The sequence below is a fragment of the Heloderma suspectum genome, chromosome 2 (genome assembly GCF_057233095.1).
Source record: "Heloderma suspectum isolate Gila_16-S chromosome 2, 16-S_ref, whole genome shotgun sequence".
NCBI lineage: Eukaryota > Metazoa > Chordata > Lepidosauria > Squamata > Helodermatidae > Heloderma > Heloderma suspectum.
In genome coordinates, this window is record NC_139459.1 from 142,819,362 (window position 1) to 142,844,655 (window position 25,294).

The 25,294-nt window shown below is 43.5% G+C and overlaps 1 protein-coding gene and 1 pseudogene across 4 annotated transcripts in view; both read right to left on the reverse strand.

The window, feature by feature from the left end:
- Positions 1-25,294, reverse strand: part of LOC146352896 (protein CFDP2 pseudogene) — a 1,048,348-nt pseudogene that overhangs the window by 92,340 nt on the left and 930,714 nt on the right. The gene's annotated exons all lie outside the window — the stretch shown is intronic.
- Positions 542-25,294, reverse strand: part of TMEM139 (transmembrane protein 139) — a 50,817-nt gene continuing 26,064 nt past the window's right edge. Inside the window, exons 1-3 of one of the 3 annotated variants that reach the window (XM_084835123.1) lie at positions 10,337-10,617; positions 6,174-6,486; positions 542-3,459 (exon numbers count right to left, since the gene is read on the reverse strand). In XM_084835123.1, coding sequence (XP_084691249.1) covers positions 3,045-3,459; positions 6,174-6,421 — 663 coding nt within the window. In that variant the 5' untranslated portion in view covers positions 6,422-6,486; positions 10,337-10,617 and the 3' untranslated portion in view covers positions 542-3,044. Of the gene's footprint in view, positions 3,460-6,173; positions 6,487-10,059; positions 10,618-25,294 lie in introns of those variants that run through there. The other 2 variants (XM_084835124.1, XM_084835125.1) reach the window with 2 other exon arrangements.

Sequence of the window (25,294 nt, forward strand, 5' to 3'; positions counted from 1 at the left end):
TACGTTTAAATATTGCATTATCTCTAATCTTTTTAAAAGTGGGATATAGTTAAAAAACTACTGTACGTGCCCTGTAGTTTGACGATGTTATGTAAAGGACTCGCAAACTTCTGTGAGTGACCAATCACGAGCATGCAATAAAAGGCTTGTGTAGAAATGCTCCGAGTCCTTTTTCTCTATTCATTCAGGATGCAGTTTAAGATGACTAAATATAGTCCCCCTTCTTTATCTGTTGCCCATTTCCATTTTGTGGTTTCCATTCTCTCCTGACTATCCCCAAGTCTGCATTTTGTTAGCAGAGAGAATACATGATATTTAGATGATAATCAGGGTCCAGTACCAAAGATTCCTAAAGTTATATTGAATGGCATGTCAAGGCAAGGATTTCCTTAACTGACATCTTCTATTAGTTTGTTTTAAAAACATATCATGCATGCAATGGATGAACATGGATTTTCTGTGATCCAATGTTTTCTTTCATTTTAACCTTCCTTGGTGCCAGATGGTGTGTTTTGAAATTCCAGGAAGCAAGGAGATATTTATCATTATTTAATTTTAATCAATTTTCATAATTTTACATCTTTACAAATTCACCCTTCACCAGTATGTTCAATCTGTTCATCAGTAAAGACGTGTGGATTGGCCAGGTTAACGGTAGTTTCGGAAACTGGATTTCCTAGTAGTCTGTTCTTCCCCCATCTGTTTTTTGTTTTTTTTTTTAAACCAGCTAGCTTGATGAAGCATTCTGGAGAAAAAAATATGGCATTTTGGTTAGTCCTAATAAAGGTATTGTCCAACTGTGGACTTTTTGACTTTGTACATAACCTTTGTTTGCTGAAAGCAAATTCTCAGGCTCGGGCCTTTAGAACAGGCTTGGAAATTATTCAGACTTTTCTATTGTGCATTTTAAATATGTGTTTTTAAAGTTTATTTTGATTTCAGATATGCCATCTTTTTCTGTATGTGATATTTCTCTGATGGAGTAACAATCACTTAAAATGTTGTGCATATCTCAACAGGTTTGTGATTCATGATTGATCAGCATCCTTCACTAAACTAGCACTAAAAGATATATAAATTTTGCATTATAATGCTCCAATTTTAGCAAAATGGACTTTAAAAAGCAATTCAATCTAAAGCTCTGTATTTTACCGGCTATTTCAAACTTCTGAATCTAAAGACTTCCTTTGTCATCATATGCTCCTGCTGTCCTTAATTACGATTTTCTGGGCCCTGTCTCAGATAAGCATTTCCATATTTATTTTGTTCTATTTTTGCCTCTTGGGGAGATGTTGGAGGATGTCTTTTAAAATTTGTTAGCATGCACGCACATGCATGAAACTTCTTCTGGTTGCAGCCCTTTCCCAGGTCTCTAGCTGAATCTCTGAGGGGTGGTGGCAAGCGCCTCTTGTGCATGGACACAAAATGCCAGGGGCCTCATGTCGTTTCATCCCCATATGATACATTTTGCTGAACATGTGTTTGACTTCCAGCTATTTGGCAATATGTACAACAAGATTCATTCTGAGATTAAACATTGTATTAAATATCCTTATTTTTTAAAACAAACTTATGGTCAGCTTAATATGGAGCAGGTGGGAGATGAATCAGGTATGTCATTATCTTCTATAGCAGGAAAAATGCTCCACATGCACTGTCATGGTTTATTTAAAACAGTCCCATTCCCTGACACAGAAAAGATCAGAGCAATCGCTGCTTATACAGTGTTCTGAGCGCACATTGGAGGCACTGGATTGCGATGATAATGTTAAGGAAAGTTGTTGGCCTATATGATTAATTCCCTCAGGAGCAGATTCTCAGTTCAGTAGAATTTTGAGGTAAGTTTCTGAACTAAACTTCCTACTCAGTACTCGTTTTTTTGAAAATTAAAATTGAAAAATGCCATTCCTGCTACAGAACTTAAGAGCTTTTCTACATGAGGCTGTTAATCAGCTGTCAATCCACTGTATCTACTTTCGGTTTCATCACAGAATTGAGATCTGAGCACTAGACAAAGTGTTTCCTTTCTTGCTTTTCCACTATATAACCTCTAGGTGGCACTGTGGTATAACGGAATAGAGCAAATACACAAGAGGAAATCACATTTTCTTTTGCTTTCACAATTAAAATCCACATTTTCCCTGCTCTTAAAGAACCTCACCGAAAGTGCTGGTTAGACACAGAAGTGAAACTGGAGGGTCACAACATCATCTAAAGAGCCCATAAACAACTGTGCATATGGAATGACAAGTGCACAATAAATGCCTCCTGTAGAAAAACCTGTAGAGAATTGTGATTCATCTCCCAAGCAGAACAAAGTAGAACATCTGATAATCTGATTTTAAGGCAAATCACCTCTATCAGTGTATATTAGAATCAGCCCATCATCACCTAGGAATGAACTATTTACTCAGGGCAACCAGGTGATCACATTTTATTTATTTATATTTTACTTTGATTGCACATCCTGATGAAGAAGAAATTCAAATGTCATGAAGAATATTTTAGCAGCCAGGCTTGGTTCAGTGCGAAGATGCAACTCCTGAATGCTTTTTGGTCTCTCATACATCCTTGGTGCCCTCCCCACCATTCTTCTCCAACTCTCCGTACAGGCTACAGAGTCTCTATGTATATGGCACAGGGAGCTTGACAGGCCACACCCCCAACAGCTTCTAGGATCTGTCTCCTTGCAACTGTGCCAAACAGTCCAGCCTTTGACAATGTCAGTTTCCAAGTGGCCTCTCCTGCAAGTCCAAGAACATGTGAATGACATTCTGGGAATGTTAGGCCACAGAACGAAATGCCACAGGATCCATTTTTAGCCTTCCCCCACACCCATCCCCAAACAAAAATAGGTGGCGACCTTATCATGGCGGCATGCCTGTAATATGTGCAATTCTTGTGAGATTTAAACAAAGGGGAGGATGGTGCCTAAAACGTGGCACGTAGGCTTTGTTTCAGGTCTATTATAGGCTGGATAGCAAGACGTTTGAAGGAAGTGGTGTGATAACACTTCATTCCTCTGTCGGTTCCCAGCGTTCCAGTCACAGCTTCGAGGGCTGGAATTCTTCTTCAAAGATCTCATTAGCAGCTGCAGTCTCATAAGTGGGAGGTGGTGTGAGGGGCTCCAGCCGCTCCAGCCGCTCTTCAGTCCCCTTGAGTTCATGGGTATCTGAGACAAACCGCTGCAGTCTCGGGGGCAGTACCCATCTAAGGTGTAGCTTTGAGTGCAAATCTGCCTCTGAGGCACGCCGTGCACCTGGTACCACAGAGACACTGAATGCCTCCACCACAGTCTCTCCATAGGCAGGAGGCTCAATAACCACACTGTATGGAGGGGGCTCCACCTGGGTTGTGCCTGGACCGGACGTGATGGTCCAGACGGTTGGTGCTGAATCTGATAAGTAGCCAGTAGCCACCACCTCCTCATATGCTGGTGCTTCGTATGCCGCATTGTCTCTGCGAGGAAAAGATGGGGCAGGGATTAAAACAGATCATTGCAACCGCTTCTTGCTTCCTACTTCCATGTCATCTGAATGCTGCTGCGCAATACACAAGGCGTCACATCATATTCAAGCAACAGGTTCATCAAGTCCTCATTACAACTTGGTCCCGACAATCACACTCAGATCTAATCTACCTCCCACAAGTGATGCTGCTGAATTCTTCCCCTTAACTGAAAATAAGGCTTGTTCTGCTCATTTCAGTTGCTTTGGAACTACCACTGAAATAAAACAGGTGGCTACCAGAATCTGGTGCTTTTGCAGCAGATCTTTCAGCTGTTCTAGGCAGCGCTGGGCAAATCCAGAGGCATCCAGAGTATTGCTTGGGCAGCTGAACAATCATGAACCATGTGATGTGCACAATGGTCCTCAGCACATGACTGCTGGGGCCTGGCACAGCCTTGGAACAAAGATAAGATGGACTGGGGATGTCAAGCGATAGCTGCCTTGAGTTTGATTTTATTATAAAAAGTCAAATAATTCCCCAAATGCCAGCTCTCACTGGGCATATGAGGAGGAGACAACACTTTTTAATTCCACAATATTCTGTTTCGCATTTACAGGGCTGATAGCTATTGGCGGGGTGGGGACATTAATTATCTCTGCTATTTGTCACTTTATTTTGGTTTTTCCTGATCATCATTGGAGTCAGCTACAGCAAAATTATTTGGATAAGAAATGATAGAGCAAGAGGCAGAGATACCCTCTGGATAACCCAAATAAACATTATGACGTTCACTTGAAATTGTTATTTCTGTTCCATGTTAAACTCTTCCAGTATTTCCTGTTTTTGGAGATGAGACACATAGAACCCAAATTTAAGGAAGCCATGCAGGCATAATTTACACCCATTTAAATCCAATTTACCAGGGTGATCCTGCCAAAGAGATCCTGCCAAATTTAATTTCTGTTGATTCCAATGGGAAAGTTAAATGTGTGTGGGCTTAACTCCTCCACTAGAATCAAAAGGTCTTAAAAGCTGCTTTGCTGAACTGCGCACTTTGATAATACCTCATAGGCAAGTTGGGATTGAATTGCCAAAATATATTAATGATTTAGGGTTTTTTTATTTATAAAGTGCCTCAAATCCAGATATTAATAAGTAATCTATATAGCATTTAATAATCTATATAGGGATTTGAATTGCAACATATTTTAAAAGTGGGAAATGGCTGTTGTTATTTTCCAGGTCACTCGTTTTGTAATTCCACGTAAGCCAATTGTACTACGTATAAAGAAAACAATGAGTTGGATCCAGACTTAGTCACACTTAGAGTAGACCCACTGAAATCAGTGAGACTTGTTAGCAATGACTAACAAGTCTTGATTTCAGTGGGTCTATGCCAAGTATGACTAAATTTGGATCCATCCCATTGTTTTGTTTGTTTTACTGTGACCTGGTTATTTACAAAATACTTATATTTTTCAACTGTAGGAATTGTCTTAGATATGTATGTAGGTAGTGAGAAACGTTCAAAACTGGATCATTTTAATAGCTGATTATCACATGTGTTTCTGAGGTAATGAAGTTCCCATGTTGTGACTGTAGTTTCACAAAGGAGGCCCTTTGTTTGTAGTTGTTTCGACATATCATATGACTAGCACCCTTTCACATGGAGACGATTTTCAACAAATGCCTCCCCATATAACACTGAGGTGATTAAGTCACTGCCTGAGGAATTTTGCCATAGAAAATACACACATGAGTTGGACATTAGTGCTCAGTAAAAAACAGCAGATGCAAAGACAAAACTGGATAGATCTTGAACCTCTTGAAAACAGGATGGAAAAGGCAGAGACTAAGGGCTAATCTACAAAAAAAGCAGATCACAAGGTGCAGGAGTTCCTGGATAGTACCATCAGACTGCAGAAGAGAGGTTGCATGTTTGAATATGCTCCTACACATAGAAACATGCCCTACAAAAAAGAAAGCCAGCATGTCAAGAAGAACGCTAGGCTAATGTTCTCTCCAACATTAAATTTTCTATGTGTTGGTCCAGATGCAATGACAAACCATCATCTGGCAATACAGTAAGAAATAGCCAGGATCCTGACTTGCACACACACTCTTCGCCCCCTAGTAAGACGGTAGGATTCCTTGCCTATTATCCTGGTTTGAGAGAAACCATACTTTGCCATTTCATCCAACCTTATTGATAGGTCCCTTAATATACAAACTGCTGAATGGACTGCTGAATAAGGGTATAGTGTTGATATTATTGGCGTTAGGTCAATTAACAATACCTATTGGTATATTTTACATTCAAACCTCTGTGTTCAGAGGCAATATATCTCTGAATTCCAGATGCAGGGGACAAACAGTGATGGATGTTGCCTTCATGTCCTGCTTAGAAGCTTCCCAGAAGTATTTGCTGGCCATTGTTGGAATCAGAATGCTGGACTAGACAGACCCTTTGTCAGAAAAGCAATTTTTTCTCATGATCTATCACACGACCTGCAGTTTGTGTAGACCAGGGTGGACAGAATATTTTGGACTTCAACATCTAGAATCCCTGATCATTGGCCATGCTGGCAGGGGCTGATGGGAGTTGTAGTCTACAACATCTGGAGAGCTACCTTCTGCCCACCCCTGAAATAGACTACTGCTGAAGCATCTATGGCTTGAGGTTAAGACAGATAAGGACAGGGAATAGCAATGTAGTTGCTCACCCTCCCTGACTTTGTCTCCTTGAGGCTGCATGATTTTCTTCTGTTGAATTCTGATGCTTCAGGTATTGCTCTGCTGCCACACTAATGAGGTAGCCAACCAAACACAGACCCCCAACCGCAAGGAAGAAAAATCCCACAGGGTTGATGTCAGAGGATAGGGCCAGCATGGTTACTCCAATGAGAAGTGTGGCAGTGAAGAGCACCATTAAGGTTTGACGGAGGCTCCTCCAGTGTGACTCCGACAACATGGCAGTGTGAATGGTAATAATGGCAGTCAAACAAGAAAAGGCAGGGCAGCTGGGAAAATGGACACCTGTCAAAAGAGATGAAATGCAATGACACAAATGAAATGTCACAGGCGAGTGTAACTTAAGCACACACAAGGGGCACCAAGTGACATATGCAAGCAAGTACCTGATCGCATCCGATCATGGAGGTCTATACAGTTAGTATTTTAAAAGGAATAACTCTAAACAATGATCACACTATGCAGGACTTCCCAACACCATCCTTCTCTGCCATCCATCCATCCATCCATCCATCCAACATAGTAAAATATTGTTATGGCTACTGGGTGACCATTCTTTCCTAAAGAACTTTCTATAGAGGAGATCAGTTGAATTTATGACTGGGAATCCTTTTCATAGCAGCCTGGAATCTCTCTCCATCCTTTGGAAAGGAACATCCTTCAGCTGTGGGATGGGAGGAGAAAAGATTTGAAGCAAGTTTGAATCTCTGGGTACAGGAAGAGCCAGACAGAGAGCTGAGAGCTGGCTGAAGGCAAAATTGTTTCAGGCACAGTTGCTCTGTGGGGATCTAAATCTAGATCAGTGGTCCTGCTGTCACCTGCAGGGGTCTCTTTGCTTCCAAAATGCTCTGTATATATTGTACATTTCTAAATAAAACAAATATTACAAGGACACTGGCGGGGAGCAATCCTATGGCCCCTAGATAGCATCTGGGGGGGGCATAGGATATTTCGGGTTCCTGGATCCAAGGTTGGAGACAGCACTCTGACTTCGGACCCAGGAATCCATGCTCCCCGCCCCCTCACAGCCAGCATGGAGAGAACCCTGCCGGCTGCCCCTCTGTGGTCACAAAAGAACCTCAGAGAGGAGGTAAAGGGGGTGTTCCAGTGGGTGGGGAGGGGACTGGAAAGGCTGGCTTACTTGGTATCCTGATGCTTCTCCAGCCTCTTCCCTCGCCCTCCGAGACACCCCAGCTAGAGGGGCTAAAAAGCCCCTCTAACTGAAATGTGGAGTGGGAAATGCAGCAAAGGCAAGGATTGCCTCTGCTGCACCTCCCACACTGCACTGGATACTTGTAAGCTTCTGAATTCATAAGTTTGGAGGCTTATGAGCCTCCAAACTTACGAGCCTTGTAAGTCTTTTATCCAAATGAAACTAAACCCAGAAGTGTTACTTCTAATGGCTCAAGGAAGTGGGGAGGGCCTAACAGTTGTGTCAAGAAGAGAACCTGCGAGCTGGTGTAATTGAGCCAGGATGGAAGAAGCGGCACTCCTAGCTGCAAGCCATCGGAACATCCTACCAGGAGATGAGGGACTAGAGTCAGATGACAGTAAGATGAGTAGGTGAGAGCCGTCTCTATCAGCAGGCAGAAGGGTGAAGACAGATCCAGGCGCTCCATAATTGTATGCTTATATTTAAAAAATGGTATAAATGTAACCCCCTTGCATGTTGACACTTTTTAGGTATAAATATTGCCTTGTTTAAGCAAAGATCTCCAAAGAAGAAAGGATCCTCAAAATGTTAATGTGCTCGATTTTTAAAGAAGTTTAATAAATTTGGGGGTTTGCACCCTTAGATTGTTGTGCCTCCACCTTTTTTCCTTCATGTATAATACCGCCACACACATGGAGATCACCTCCCCCCAAGCCCAGCTTAGAGACACCTCCATGAGCAATCAATGTAATTGTGTTGAAGATGCCTCACATGTGAGATGGCCCTTTGGAAACATCCCTAGCCTAGAGCTTCCCATGTTTATGAAGATTAAATGTGTGTTTGTGTGTGTGTGTGTGTGTGTAAAGTGTGATTTCTACAAGTGTACAGGCACCTTGGGTAGCCCAAGAACAAATCGTGAGATGCACCAAAAATAGATAGCATCACATTGTATTGGAATCTGCCATATGTTATGAGTGGCCTCTCGAAAAAGCTCAGAAGCCCATCCAGCCTGAAGTAACTGTTGCTTCCCATGTGAAATGGCCCTCTAAGTTTGCACTGTATAGATGCATGCATGGGAAGCCACTCATGTTTAGCAGCAAGCTGAAGGAATGAATGGAGCAACTGGGCCCTCTGCTGTCTGACAGTAGCACAGTCCCCTTTATTTTAAACCAGCTACTTCTCAAGGAAACTAGCATGCTCATGAGGCATTCTGTGCCTCATGAACATTGCTCCTTTTAGGCCACGAGGGAATTTCTGATGGGGGAAGTTTTGCTCTTGCCCTCTATTTTGCAATAACAATAGCTTTGTTGCTGGACTCTCGTTTCCCATGACTTCAAAAAAGAAAAACTGCAGCGCTGTCTATGAGTGCCTGAGCTTAGCTCTGTTGACAGCAAAACTGCAGGAAAATTCCACTCTGTGGAGTCAGCGACAGAAGGTGTGCATGCAACCCCAAATGAGAGAGGGAGGAGGAGAAGGAAGAGAGGAAGAGAAAAATAGAGTGCGGGGTGTGGGTGTGGGACAGATGATAGGAGTCACATGGCTGTGTGAACAGATGATCTGTCCAAGTTGCTGCAGCTTTTCTTAATATCACACATACATATACCAACATAATATATATTCAATGCATTTATGGCAACACACTTTCTCTGGTACAAAACATGGCCACAATTCTAGATGCCAAAGGAGAGATGGAGGAGTTCTATGCACACAGCTGAAGGTCCTGAAAGTTTTTGTTGTAGTCACTCAGCTGGGGGACTGGGAAGCAATTTTTCCATTTTAAACTGTCTTGCTTGTTCAGCAGGTGTATTGGCTAGAGTCAAACCGTTTCAAAGCACCTCTGGATCATTTGTACTTCTCCTCCACCTATGCTACACCTATCTAGGCTTTTAGCTATCTCTGCTGAGATATGGCCATGTATGGTATGAAACATCATTAGTTAATGCACTACGAGACATCCTTAGTGAACGCAAGCATGCCTGTTATTAATGTAATTACGAGAACCAGCATGGTGCAGTGGTTAGTGTTAGACGAAGACCAGGAAGATATGGATTCGGCTCTCTTCTGGACCATGAAACCCACTGCATGTAACCGTAGGCCAGTCGCCATCTCTTAGACTAACCTTCCTCATAGAGCTGTTGTGAGGATACAATGGAGGAACCATATTCTTTAGTGGAAGGGCAGGATGAGGATTTTATTATCGTCATCTGCACACACACAGAGCCATATCCCAGCCTTTAAACTATCACAAAAAGACATTATTTGAATCTTGACAATTGTTTTACATGCATAAATTTTTTAAACATGGCTTTAAGAAACAGGATTTGTTGATCTTTAAGATACATTGTTTTTATGATTCATGACAGCTGTTGTAATCTAAGGATTAAATATGCAAACGTTCTCAATGACAGGTCAGACTCCGGTGATTTAAGATGCTGGAATGCTTTAAAAAATGCTCTGGAAGTACTGCAAGATTTATGGCAAAAGACATGAGCGATAACAAGGACTGTAACACCTAAGTGCAACAAATAGTACTTCATATATTTAGGTTGCAATCTGAATTCAACTGACGTAATGAGGAGTTTGGATCTAACGGGCAACACGCTTTTCTGTTCAACTACTAGCCAAGCCTTTTTGTAATTCAGGCTACAATCCTAAACATGCTTACTGGGCAGAAAGCCCCACGGACTGAACACAGCGGAACTTACTTCTGAGGAAACATGGACAGGATCACACTGTCAGAGCATCCGCTGACTTCTTGCAGGGGACAGGAAGGGACGTGCTCGGATCATTTAAGGATTCTGTACTGGACAGAGGCCCCGCGCGGCAAAGGCTCTCAAGCTGGATATGCTTTCTTTCACACAGCGCAAGCATACGCACACACCCCTCGTCAGCACCCTCGGCAACTGCTCCCGCACAGGTCTCCGGCGCCTCCCGGGACAGCAGCCCCTTTTGCCGGGCGTTCAGTGAGCCAGGCGCACTCACCAGACGCGGCTGTTCTACGCCAGCCCCGGCCATGAGCTCTCGCCTTCTGTTGTCATTCCCAAGTGACCGTCCGCAGCCTCCTTCACCACCGTTTCCCGCCGGAGGGACAACGTCGAACAACGTCTCACTCTTCCCGTCTTCACCCTTTGAGAGACCATACAAATATCCAGGAAGGGCGCTACGAGTGCAGGCAGAGAGCAAACTACAGGGCCGCCAGGTTCCACTGGATTTTCCCACTCCAAAATACTACCGCCTTCTTTCTCCTCCTGAGGCTCTGCTTCCCTTTTCTCTGTTGCCCTCCCTGTTAAGTCGCCTCAAGGGAGCAGGAAGCTAACCAGGGAAAAGGGCGGCGTGTAGGGACCTGCGGGCCTGTGTGTGTGCGCGCGCGCGCGCATAATCTGCCTCTCTTGCTCTTCTTTGCCTATCGGAAGCCTTCATGGACACCTCCCTCCGCAGGGTAGGGCCCTGGGCCCAGCCCTGAATCACACGGTCTGTTCATAAAACTATTTATGAGCTCTATAAAGATATAAACGACATGCGTTCTTCCAGCGCACGTTGCCTGCCGGGTACTGGCTTTACCCCTGGCTTTTGTACTACTAAGCTGTTATCAGACCAATACCCCTCGCAGATGAGGGCTGGGGTGTAGTCCCTTGTGATTTACAGAAATCACCTGGTGAGTAGGAATAGCGAAATAAGAGAGAGAGCAAATGTTCTTGTTCTTGTATGTTCTTGTAAAATTGGAGAGAGAGAGAGAGAGAGTAAAAAACCACAGGAATTTCTTTTTGTAAAATTACAGCTATTTTACTGAAGCTTTTGACAAGTGTGTGAAGAATCGCTGAAATCTTACCCAAACACAGGTGCTAATCTCACAGAAACGACCTCTGGGACCTCTCTGTCTCAGCTCTCTGCTCTAGGAAAGTGTCTCAAACCTGTTGATCAGTGGCTTTCAAAGTTTCAGTCTTCAGGGGACCCTTTCCTTACTGACTTCTCTGCTGATAACCCCTTTCTCTCACATGCTCAGTTCCTTGGGATTCCCCAGAACAAACTGAAAACAACTGCTGTATATGACTTTTAATAACTTCTAGGCCTTTTTGTCCCCTTCTGTGGGAGCAATGGAACTGCAGCACTTGCTATCCCAGAGTCTTGTAAAATAAGAGATAATATTATTTCCTGATTTGCCCCTGTGTTTGACACATCAAATGGGGATGCCCAATACTCCCTGTTTGGTTCTGTATCTACGTACCAGGAGCACTACTGGAAGAGTCCCAGGAAAAAGTCAGGTAAGATTTCTTGTGGGGCAGTCCTGCACTCACTTCCATGAAGCCATGTATACATCACAGCTCAGTGCCCTTGGCTAGAGGCGTCCTGCATCTCAGGCCACGCAGTCAGAAATCCTGTGCCAAAAGAGCCAGAATCTCACGCCAGAGCTGCCTGGTTGTAGAGATGTATAGAAACCCCTGAACTCTTGTTTGCTTCCCTCAGAATTCCTGAGATGTTCTCTCAAGCAGGAAACTCCAAAATTGCCTCAGAAAGGACTTAAGGGGAAAAAATTAGTAGCACCTCTAGTCCCAGCTGTTATTGATGTTGCCCACTGATGGGAGTTTCTTCACCGGCCTGAGCCTCCCCTGTGCTCATGAGAGATGACATCTGCAAAGCTGCTTGACTAAAGGTGGAACTACACAGTCCACCTTCACCTCATGTCTCCAAGCTTTGGGAGGGAGTGATTTGTGGGGGAGATGTGCCAGGCAGGCAGAGGCATACTTAAGTTTTCCCTAATCCCTTTCCTTTCCTCCACAAATCATCTCCCCAGCCCCTTTGCCCTGAGCCAGGGTTCCAGACCTACTTGTGTTTGTGATTTATACTTTGGCCTGGAATCAGTGATGGGGGCGGGGGGGGGGGAGTAGCTGCTGGAGGGTTGAAGGGGGTAGGGATGTCAGAGAAATCTGCAATGGATTAAAAAGAGTTTGGAGTAATATGAATCTGATCTGTGGATTCTGCAGCAAATCAGCTTTTTCCAAGTTGTGCAGATTCTGTGGACTGTTGTTTAACTTTTGGGGGGATTTGCGCAAGTTCATATTTGCACTAATTGCATTAATGCAAGTGCGCACTTGCAGGAATGCACATTAAAGCTAATGCACACTTGCACGAATGCACATTAAAGCTAATGCACACTTGCACAAATACACATTTGCCCAAGATGAACAAGATTCTCCTATATGCCTAAAAAATTCTGATTCCGTCAATGAGCATACAACAAAACGAAAGACGCCTGACAATCCACAAAAGTGGATTTAGCAAAATCCATACATCCCTAGCAGGGGAGAACCAGCAGGAAAGGGAAGAGTTAAATCCCTTGCCTACCTGCCGCTTCTCTTCTGCAAATCATGCCCTCCCAAAGCTGCTTTATGGAGGAAAAGTGGCACCTGAGGTTTCAAGACACGTGGAGGCGGAATCATAATTCCACCCTAGCAACTTGCATTTCTATGTTCTGAAGGGCTGTTCATTCATTTACCTTCTATATGTATTCCATGTGCACGGAGGGGAAAGTAGAGCTGCACTTTCCACCCGTATGCAGACTCTAACCCATCATCTGCCTGTCAAGTGGAATGTCAGAAAGGTGAACCTACCTGAGTGCAGTTGTATGCACTTAGGTTCTCCACTTGATGAGGAACCCTGTGTATTCTTCGTTCCCCCTTGGATGAAAAGCCTAGGGGTGTACAAACCCCACTCACCCGAGTCCGCTGGGGGGTCCGGGGGGGAGAGGCGATCCGTTCCTCCCCCCGGAATCCTCCCCGGCTGGCTCCGCTCCACGGTTAGTTTACGGAGCTGCCGGCCGGGTCTGTCCGCTGCTGGACTTCCGTCCACTGCCAGTCTGCAGACGCCATTTGTGTGCCTGCTCTTTGCCGTGATAGGCTATGTAAATCTTCACGTAGCCTATCGTGGCAAAGAGCAGGGACGCAAATGGTGTAGCGGACGCTATTTGCGTCCCTGCTCTTTGCCGGGATAGGCTACGTGAAGATTTACGTAGCCTATCACAGCAAAGAGCTGGGACACAAATAGCGACCGCTACGCCGGATACTATTTGCGTCCGCAGACCGGCAGCAGATGGCAGCGGAGTGTGCAGACGGACCTGGACCCAGCCGGCGGCAGGTAGGATCCGGCCGGCGTGAACTTCGCGGGGTGGTGGAGGTGAGTGGTCCATTCTGCCACGGACTCTGGGAGTTCGTGGCGGAATTCTCCACCATCCCTAGAAAAGCCTATGCACACACAGCAGTACATGCATAGGCTCTCCTTTCTGATATTCTGCTCAATGTGTGGATGCTGGAGTGGGGCTTGGAGGACTCACAGACACTGGGGACACAACCAGAGGGCCTGGTCCCACTCTGCCTCTGCATGTAAAGTATACATCTGAAAGGGGGAAATATACTCTTGTGCATCTCAGCTAAGGGAGGAACTGCCATGAGAAGCTTTGTTAGCATTATCCAAAATATTCTTTTTCTTCCCTCAAAATTCCTCCAGTATTTTGCCTGATCAAGAATTTCAAAATTCACTTCAAAATCTCACTTTAGGTGAAATCCAGTGGCAACTCTATCTAGATGTATCCTGGCTCAAAGGCAGCCCCATTAAGACAATGGATCCATGTGCAACTTGATTTGAGAGAATAAGTGGTCATGATGGTCTCCAGAATATGGGGTCAGACCTACCATTACTTATTTATTACGATTATGTATATGTTGCTTTTCAGGATACAGATCCTACGAAGGTGGCTTGCAAGTAACATACAAATAATAAAATCACAATAAACAATAACAAATTAAAATAAAATAATCAGGATCCTTCCCACAGGGCATCTAATAGAAGATGGCTCGGGGGTGGGGGGAGGCAGGGGAAGAGTCCATTAGGCAGAGTAAGGCAGCTTTGGGTGTCACGAAAGGGCAGCAAATTGTTCGTTTAATTTATTATTACTGTATTTTTACTCCCAGGAGGAGGTTCTTGTGGGATTTTCTGTGTCAGGTGCCAAAATAACTTGGCCAGCCTTGGCCACAATGCACTTTAACTTTTGGAGGGAGTTCAGTGTTCCACTTCAGGCAGCAAAATGTCTTGGGCCAGCCCTGCCAGAATATGTTCTGTATATAGGTGTGTTGCTAGGTTCTTAAAAGATCGGGGCACAGGCCCATAACACAAATTTGCATATATATATATATATATATATATATATATATAAATATATATATATATATATACACACACACACACACAAAAACACACACACACGAGTCTAAGCGCACGTCTAATATGTGTGTGTGGTGTCTGCATGTGGTTTGCTTATGTGTGTGCATAGATTACATACATACATACATTGTTGTTGTTCAGTCGTTAAGTCATATCCGACTGTTCGTGACCTCATGGACCATAGCACGCCAGGCCTTCCTGTCCTCCGCTTTCTCCTGGAGTGTGCTCAAGTTCATACATACATACATACATAAGAAGTGTGCACTGACCCCCCACCCACTTCAACTCAGACCCTGATTCAGCATTTTGGAAAACATCCCGCTTCTGCTCTGGCCAATTTGTAGTTGGGCCACTTCAGCTCAGCACCAAACCTGAGTCAATGTTTGGAAAAATGAATCTTTATGCTTCCTGTTGACTACTATGGGAAATTAGAAAAAAAAACTGTAACTTTTTTCTCTTGGTCAGAACTGGATGATAATTTTCGTGGCTTAGTGGTTAAGACGCTGAACTGCAGACTGGAAGGTCGGCAGGACAGCAGTTCGAGACCTGAGTGCTGTGTGACGGAGTGAGCTCCCGTCTTCAGTCCCAGCTCCTGCCAACCTAGCAGTTCGAAAGCAAGAAATTGCAAGTAGATAAATAGGTACCGCTTCGGCGGGAAAGGTAACAGCGTTCTGTGCACCTCGGTGTTCAGTCATGCCGGCCACATGACCACGGAAGCGTCTTCGGACAGCGCTGGCTCTTCGGCTTAGAAATGGAGATGAGCACCACACCCTAGAGTCGGACACGACTGGTTGGGGACACCTTTACCTTTACCTTTAGCCCCCTAGAAGGGGATTACACCTGCCTAATGTCAGAAAAATAGATGCAGGGTTTATATTTTCTTTTAAAGGGAACTGCCAACTACGTTTTAATTCCTTGGAAAAATTGGATACACGTTTCAGGATTCATTGCCCCATCAGAGGAGATCATGTCTGCCAAATTTCAGAATGATAGCCACAAGGGTTTTTGTGCAAGGGTGGCCTTGACATTTTGAGGCCTCCCAAAGAGGACATACTTATCTCCCGATTTTCCTTGTGGACCATTGTTTGGGAAATTACAGACAGCCTAGAGGTGTCCCTAAGTAAGAAACCAGCAAAGTTTCAGAAGGATAGGTGCAGCAGTTTATGTGGAAGGGGACTTCTCCAATTTGGGGGAGGGAGTGATTTGCTTTGCCTTCCATTTACCTCTTCCCCAATAGTTTTGGGGTAAATTTGTATGAAAATGCACAGGTCATTAGTGGTGTCCCCCAGGCAAGAAACCTGCAAAGTTTCTGAAGGATATACATGCATGCAAATTTAGAATGACTAGAATTTATTTACATTTCACCAAAGTTAGCAACAGGGGAACATGGGTGGGAAGGTGATACAGCACTCATGTCCTGCTTGTGAGTTTTCCCGTGAGCATCTGGTTGGCCACTGTGTGAACAGAATGCTGGACTAGATGGCCCTTGGTTTGATGCAGCTTGGCTCTTCTTATGTTCTTAAATAGAGAGTGCCTCTGAGCATGTGCAGAATGTTTTTCCTTCACCACTGGGCACTTAGATTCTCCCCCTACCAATTCTGTTCCACTCCATGCAACCATCCCTCCTCATCCCACCACCCTCCAGCAGCTCTTCATAAAAACAGATGTCTTGTTTCATGCAACTCCTCTCTACCTCCTCCTTGTTATGCACAATCTCTCATTGTATCTTCCTCCTCATAACTTCATTTGTACCAAGACTTCACCAGGATTCAGCCAATGAGTCTGTTTTCAAAAGTAGGGCAAAGTTATGGAGAAACTCCGAGTATGTACTAAGTGCCTTTCCCTCACCAATGAAGCTAGAGTTCATTCAAAAAACCCCCAAAGCCACAAATGACAAAACATGCATAGGACTGAGCTGAAAGGATAGTCAATTAATTAGATGGAATTGGGTAGGCACTGTGTTAAGCTGGCAGTACCATGCTTACAACTCAGGACTTATTTCTGAGTATACATGCAGAACATCAAGGTGCAAACCTCCCTGCAAAAGTAACTTGTGCTGGAATCCTATGCCCACTTTCCTGAGGGTAAGCCTCACTAAACATAATGGGACTTCTCAGTAGGCATATGTAGGATTGCATAAATTAGCAATATTTATCTCCCCTCCACGTAAAAAAAAAAATCAAAACCTCCTATTTTTTAATTAAAGCTTTCTTTTCATAGGAACATAGGAAGCTGCCTTGTACTGAGTCAGACCCTGGGTCCATCTAGCGCAGAATTGTTGACACTGACCGGCAGCAGCGGCTCTCCAAAGTTTCAGGCAGGATTCTTTCGACTTTGAGAAAAGGAAACTTTATGCATGGCTAGCGCCAAAGCCACTGGTCCTAACTATCTGAAATTTGGCAGGCCCAGTCATCTCTATAGGGGCTGCCAGGTCCCCAAACCCCATGCACATATGTGAAAGCACAAAAAAATTATAGCTCTTTGCTTTGTCAGATTTTCTTGAAAATAGCAAATTTTACCTGTGACTAGCACAAAAGCCACTGGACCTAACTAACTGAAATTTGGCATATTCAATCAGCTCCGTGGGGGCTACCAAGCCTCCAAATGCCATATATTTGTCATACACTCTAAAAAGGTTATGGCCTTTTTTGTTTTCCAATGCAAGTCTATGGAAAAATGTAAAAAAAAAATGGCAATTAGGACAGCTCAAAACATCCAGGGCACAGCTTAAAAAGCATCCAGCGCCTGTGCCCAGGTGGGCCCTCCTCTAACGACGCCCCTGTCTGTCTGTAAGTCATGGGCAAAGGGAAACTGAACTAAGGATGTAGGAACCATATGCCTATCTTGAACTGGATGTATACCCAAAGAGAGCAGGTGCAAAAAAAGAAAGAAAAACCTAATAAAAAAAAAGAAAAAAACCTAATAAATGAATAAATCTAAATATTTGGCTATTGGGCAGTAAAGAAATGTAATAAATAAATAAAATCAATTTGTAACACTATGCTATTCTCCTGCCCTTGAGATTATTATATCCCTTACTCCATATCCTTGCACTAGAGGCTGCCCCATCAACTTTTCTCTCCTCCAAACTTCCCCTCTGCAGACCTTTCCCCATAATTTCATCTATTTTATCCCTTTCCTTATTTGTTCTTATATTAATGCATAAAGTTAAAAGAATTACAGTAAGAATTCTTTCTTTAAATTTGGGGAAATAGACCTGTTAACTGATAGCCAGTGAAAGTTTGGAGTTTACTGTATAGTGCTGAAAATGGTAGACCTCCTAGGGTTAATGGGACTACGCTGTATCCACTCCCATGGCAAAAAAAAACACTGCTGCGGAGTTCTGGGAAGGAATTCATTTAGCTATGCACCATTTCCTGACAACAGGTGCTGTTGCATGAAAGTTGAATGCAATCCAGCTGAAAAAACAGACAGAACCATTCATATTCCATTCAAGTCTCCACGTGGGTGACCAACTGACATTTTCTATGGTTTTGTATTATGGGAAACCATTGAAACTATTCTTATGAATGACTTTCCAGTTTACAGCTCATATTTGCTACACTACATGGCCATGTAGACTAGATTCGGTGTATTGTAGTGGGTAAGGATATAAGTTAGGAAGTTCAAATCTGACCTTAAGCATGAACTCCCTAGGCCTAAGTGGCCTTGGGAAAGCCACTGTTTTCTCAACCACACCCCCAATACATGGATGTGACTGGCTTAGCTTACAGGGTTGTTCATACAGCATGTAAAGCACCTTGAAATGTACTATATCGATGCTAAGTATTATATTAACCCTATCTATGCTAGTCTTCTAACTCGTTTGCCACCTCAACTTTAAAAATATAATCCGCATTCAAGTGCATCTCTGTCATATGTCTACCGCACGCAATTCAGCTTGCATCTCTAAGCAACCGTTCACCTTTCCTCTAGTCCTGCACACCCATTAATTCTCCATATCAGCACTTTCCTAGGCTGCAGTTTATTTGCCTATCTTATCAACTGGGTCTCCTGAGGAACTTGCTTGGCTCCCATTGACAGTGAGTGTTGCTGGCCCATGCCATAGATTTCATGACATGTTTAGTCAGTGACCAAACACAAGACTCTTCATTTCATTCTTGAGAATAAGAGTATCTACTCGTGGAAATTGTATTTGCTCTCTCTGGTCTTGTTCACACTAAACTCAGATGGTAAACCTCTGTCTGCACAGTACTTTTTCAGACTGCAGATAAGGCCTTAGACCAGGGGTAGACAACCTGGTCCCCTCCAGATGTTGTGGATGACAATTTCCAAAGTCCCTGACTGGGGCGTATGGACATTGTAGTCAAAAACACCTGGTTCCCTATCCCTGGGTTAGATAGCTCCATACAAAACCATTCCCTCCACATACAAAACATATACAGGGAGAAGGGTTTTAGCCTAGACTTCTCCCTGACATAGCAGTTTTACATCTGCAGGGATTTTAATGCTTATTTTATGGAGGAACATTGAATCATGTCGCCACCGCTGCTGCTGCCTTCACCACCTGCAGTCTGAAGTGGTACAGTCCAGGCCTCCCACCTTGGTGAGAACTCAGTCTCGTTGGAATCCTCATTGCTCTCTGGTCTGAAAATACAACTTCTCTCCTTTTCAGTTTGTTTCTCTTCTTATGTGATTTGCTAAGTCATGCTGATGGAAGTGGACTTTGTTTTCCAGCAATTCTATTGAGACAGACAACAGTTTTTAATGGTACTGAAAGTGGGCTTGAAAGAGGCATCATTTCCCCTTGTGTACACACATGATCTTTCTTGGCCCACTGTCACCTCTGGCCAACAGGTTTTGCATATATTTGCAACAATAAAAAAGTGCAAAACCTGTTCACCAGAATCAAAAATAGGAGGCTAGTATACACCAAGTATTTACTCTTTTTCAAACTGCTTTCAGCTTTCTGAAAAATACTGTTGTCTCTCTCCAACTTTATTGATTCAAGGACAGAAATATGTTAAGGGACTTTCCACAGAAACCATAGTTGTGCAATTCATGTACATTGCTTTTTATTTCCTGTGCAGTCTGCACATCTTCCTGAAGGATATATTCCCTCAAGGCCTGGCAGATTTTAAGTGCTATAGAGTGTTACAGGTGTAACAGCTGTGTTTAGACATAACACCAAGGCCCCATCTACATGGGGGATTTACTCCAGCTCTACTGCAACTCCCCGACAATCATGGCACATGACACAGACCCCTCTCCACAGCAAGTGCATGTTCTAATGCAATTTAAAACTTGTTTTGCAACAGATTTTCCAGTTGCGGTGGCATCAGTGTGGTTTGGGAGTCTGTGTGACTTCAACTGGCTTAGGCGCAGGTCAGGGGAGCAGCACTGATTGGTGGAAGGGAAAGTTGCCGTCATGAAAGGAGGGATATGAGGAGAGGAGTGGGCTAAACATGTCTACTTGGAAGTAATTCATTACCTTCAATTGCACTTCACTGAGCACCAGGGAGCAGGTTTGGGACAATTCCTTTGCCTGTTGGTTTAAATCTCCAGACCAGCGTAGATGTGGAGCGGTTTAATGAGTTTAAAAGGTGATTGCCCCCAAGTGACCCTTACACCCACCGAGAAAGAGTGGACATGAGGAGAGAAGTGGGCTAAAAATGTCTACTCGGAAGTAACTCGTTGCCTTCAATTGCACTTCACTGAGCACTGGAGCAGAGAAAGGGGCTGGGAGCAAGCCTCCACTCATTTGCTTCCCCACACCTACTTAGGTGACGAAGTTCCATTCTACTCACAGAACTCCGCCCACTCAACACCAAACTAATGCAGTTTCCAGTGTTGTTTGCCCTGTGAAAGTGGGTTTTTGTCAGTGTATACACTGCTTTACTGGCTCCGTGTGCCACGGAAGGAGCTAATTTGATTTCTTGAAAATCCGCTTTTAAATGGAATCACATTTGAAAGCGTCTCTGTGTAGATAGGGCCTAAGCCATTGTTTAACATTGCTAGAACAAGACTTAGCAAGATCCGAGCTTGCACATTCCCCTCTCCCCCGCTCCTCTTCCAGCACAGCTGCAAAGAGATCAGAAGCTCTAGTTTTAGATTAACTGTAGTTTAGTGTGTTGCCTAACCCTTAAACTGTGGTTAGTCTTATTTATGGCTACTTGAAACAAGTCACCTTCTTAAACTATGGTTTGAAGTTGGCTTCTTTCAACTAACCATAGTTAAGATTAACCAGTTTGTCTCTGTTTGGACAACATGGCAAGGTACAGTTAATCTAAAATGGAAACAAAAGTTTCCAAACTCCTCTTTGCAGCTGCACCAGAGGACAAGGAGGGAGTGTGCAAGCCCAAGGCTCACTGTAGCTCGTACCCATAATGCTAAACTGTAGTTTAGCGTTATGTCTGAACTAGCTTAATATTTAAAAAGAAATCATAGTGCGTTTTCACCCGTGTTGTAATGCCAGCTTCCTACTGTGCACATTCTGTCCCATCAGATGTTGAATCAGCCATCAGTCTCTTGCCCCTCTGCCAATGCTTCAGGTGGCCTGTCAGCCTTTTTTATTTTTTAAATGCTACATATACATGTATTAATTCATACATTTCACATGCTTTAGCTGGTGGGATTAATTGTGCGTTGTTAAGTAAGAGAATACATTGTAGGACAATTATGTTTTTCTAGGCTGAAGACAGACTCAACATCTTTAGAGCAGTGAGGCTGCTTAGGAAATGACTACAATATGACAAGGCCAAACATATTTCTTTTCTCCTGGCTTGAACTCTGAAAACAAAGAGTTTGGAAAATCTGCGCATGGTGTTGATTGGCTGGCTCCCTGTGAAGAAATCTATCCCCAAGTCCCAGAGTATTTTTATACATTTAAATCTAAACACGCGCACACACACACACGGCAATAATTAACAGGTACTTGCATGAATGTTAATGTAGCATTTTAAAATATTTTTAGGGGGATGCTGGGAATTGTAGGACTTCTTTCTGTCTAAATATGCATTGCATTGTGCCCCTAAATATTTTTTTTAAGTAGGCAAACCTACTGGACACATACGGTGGGAGGGGCAATTCTGGGCCAGCAATAGCAGCTGCTGTGCACGTCTTTCATTTCATTTGTGAAACTGGGCTCATCCTGTAGCACAGGGACGTGCTGTGAATGTTTTTTAAAATTACACCTGCCTTCACCTCTATGTCTTTAACCAAAAAAAATGAAAACTTGTGAACGTAGGTCTGACTAGGCCCTGTAAGTAGTTTGGTTCAGGCGAGGTGCCTGATAGGACTGAGTGTGTGTGTGTGTGTCTGACCATGAGAAGGTAATTGTAACTTGCTCCTAATTCCTATCCACCAAAGTAACCCATCCCTAAAGATAAGAAGGCAGCTGTGCTGATAAGACTGTTGCTGAGTACTAATTGATTTCTGAGCATGCATAGTGTGTTTTCTTTATTCTTCAACTTTCAGTCTGAATAAATGCATCCTGTTTCTTTTATTTGGGAGAGACACAGTTTTGTCTGTCTCTTCCACGGCCGTGATGTGCTTTAATACATTTCTGACTATTCAACCTAACCTGCCTTGGATATTTCCTTAATACACTGTATTTGCCTTTAAATTGTGTGACCAGACCCAGTCAGTAAGCTTTTATTGCTTTGGGCCAATGGCCATTGAAACTTTGAAAGAAATAAAGGATATACTCCAGGTTTACAAACTCCCAGAAGTTCAATTTCAAAATTAAAAACCAGAAGATTAAAACTTAGAAACAATGAACAGCAAAATAACAATATACATCTCAATAGGTATGTAAAATATTAAAACTTCCTTATAGTAATTAACTGCTAAATCCAAAATAGTTTTTGCTTGGGTTCTCAAAGTTGCCAAGGCATTAAGAGAAATTCTATGGATCACATGCATATCTGTGCCAGACAGTAGATAATTAAACTTTTCCAAAACAAAACTCATCTGTAAGTGGATTAAAGTAACACCAAGAAATTTAAAACATGGTTCAGAATATAAATAGCAAAATAACATATAGTGTGGTAGGTCTTTGATCTTGGAAGCTCCATAAATACAAATTCATTGTGCCAATGGAATCTGATGATATTGACTATCGATAATGGCGTTTGCCTATTTGAAAGTGAAAAGCCACGAAAGCTTGTCTAAATTTGGGGACAGTAATAGTAGCCAAATAAGAGGATCTGTTATGGTCATATTTAAATTTCCTATGCCATCTGGAAAAATGTAAGATAATTTACTTACAAAGTAGGATGTTTTGGTTAAAGATCCAGTCTCAAAGTTTAATACCAGCTTGAGGAAGGACCTAAAGTCTACTGCGATGGCATATAGCTGGTGTAATGTATGGCATCTGAAGACCCAATATCTACAATTTTGTAACATAACAGAGGTTTGATAGATGGCTATCTGGGGTGTCTTTCAGTGTTCTCACATATTTGAGCGTGGCATTAGATTATGTTTTGATTTTCCTCTTTATGGTATATTCTAAGTTTGGATAACATCCTCTTGAGGCCTACATAGGTCTAAACTACTGGACAATTGCTCAGTAAGATTTTAAAGTATCCAGGTGGGCAGCTAGAGCTTCCAGATGGAGGGACCTTAGGGCATTGCTCTCAAGTGCCTCAACAACAGAGAAATGTAAACAATTGGACAACTGAATTTTCCTTTCACCTTAGTCCTACTAGGGTTCCAGCTAACAGATGGGGGGGAGGGCAATAAAGAGAGATATTTTAGGAAAGCCACTTGTTAAAGTCAGAGGATAAAAATGATAATTTTCACATCTAATGCCAACTTCAAAAAGACAAGCCTCATACTTGCTTTGTTTATAATTTTATCCTGGGATGTTCTATCTAAAGCAGGGGTAGGAACCACCAGACCATAATCTAAATATGGACAGGCAGCCTGCTCAGCCTGGGCCTCAGCAGTCCTCTGAGGCTATGGTCTTCTCTCCCCAAATGACACCCCTCCAACAGTCCAAGTGATGACAAAGAGGAGGTGAAGAAGCTTGCTGCATCGGATGTCTGCCCTCTCCATTCCAGGATGGGAGGAGGTTGACACAGTGTCAAGTGGAACTACACCCACCTTCAGCTCTCACAGAGCAGTGAGTGGCAACAGGGGGGAAGGGGGAGGCAACGAGACGTGTGTGACACGTGCCCTTTCTGAAGATGTCCTATTGGGAAGGACTGTCAGTAGTCAAACAGGGAAAGTGGCAGCTATGGCTGGAAGAAGTTTGAGGGCGCAATCCTATGCATGTTTAGACAGAGAAAAGGCCTACAACTCCCAGCGTTCCCCAGCCTTGCTAAACATGCATAGGATTGCACCCTAAACTGCTTTAAATCCTGTGGGCACAGAAAAGTGTGTTTTTGTGTAGCATACTGAACAAAGGTAACAGTCACATCTGGAACTTTACCTACATTTGGCTCTGGCCATGCCCACTGTGTGAATGTGGACTCCAACAGGTTTTGAACGAAGTAATGTGGGCCTTGACCAGAAAAAAGGGTTCCCAAGCCGTAATCTAAAGAAAGAGCCTGTAACACTGCTGGGTTTTTAATATTGTCGTGTGACCCAAATAGGCCATCTCCTGTCATTGCATTAAAATTCCCACACATCAGTTGGGCTTTAGGGAACTGGAATTCAAAATTCATCAGGGCTACAGATAGGCTCTACCAATAATTCACAGATGGGTAACCTCAGCCTGCATAGCCCCAGGGAACCCTGCCGGCTCTTCCCCCACTGCCCTGCTGATCAGCCATCAGCTGGGCAAGGGGGTGGGGATATCACTCTCCTGGCTCTACTATTAACAGTGCTGGGACAGCAATCTTCATTTCAGTCACAGCTATTCTATAATAATCAGATCCATGCTGAGATTAAACACACTTTACATTTTGAAAAAAACCCTGTTACAGTCAGTTAACACGTCTGCTTCACAAGAAACCAGCATAATGGAGGCTACTGAAAAAGAAACGAGCACAGCAGGCAGAGAGGAGAATTCAGCGAGCGTGTACATGTGTGTAGGTGGTGGAAAGTACTCAGGGACAGCGATCCTTAGTCCCCAAGAGTATCATCCGTGAAATATCAGAGCAGGGGTGGGCAACTTATGGCCCTCCAGGTGTTTTGGCCTACAACTTCCATCCTCCCTTACCACTAGCTATGCTGGCTAGGGTTGATGGGAGTTGTAGACCATCTGGAGGGCCACCAGTTGCTCGCCCCTGGATTAGAGGGTGAGGTATGCCTTAGGCTGCTGTTATTTAATAAATAATGTAATCGGGGCTACTGGTGCTGCACCAGCAGAAGCCGAGACTTCACATTTCACCTTATAGTTGGCGTTGCCTCACTTTTGCCTCTTGCTCATTCCAGTCTACTGGAGAAGGAAGCCCAGCTATTAAAAGAACAATTGATCCATATCTCTTGGGAGGAACAGACTTATAAAGTATTGCAACATCTCCCCAAGTTAATTTAAGGGCATTTCCGTCTTATTTCAGCAGAGGTATGTTGCTGAGGAGTGTGAAGCTTACACTGTCTTTAGGATCCCCCAAAGGGCTTCTGCCTCAAAAGATCATGTAAACAAACTGTAAACTGGAATTCCTGAAGAAAGTTGTCCAGAATTTACCCAGGGAACTGTACGCCTTCCACAGCAGTGAGATTTGCAAATTCCACACTTATCTGGAAGATGCACATTTCCACTACAGGGGAGGTATATGAGTCCTTGCTTCAAACTTTATACAAGAAATATGAAAAGAG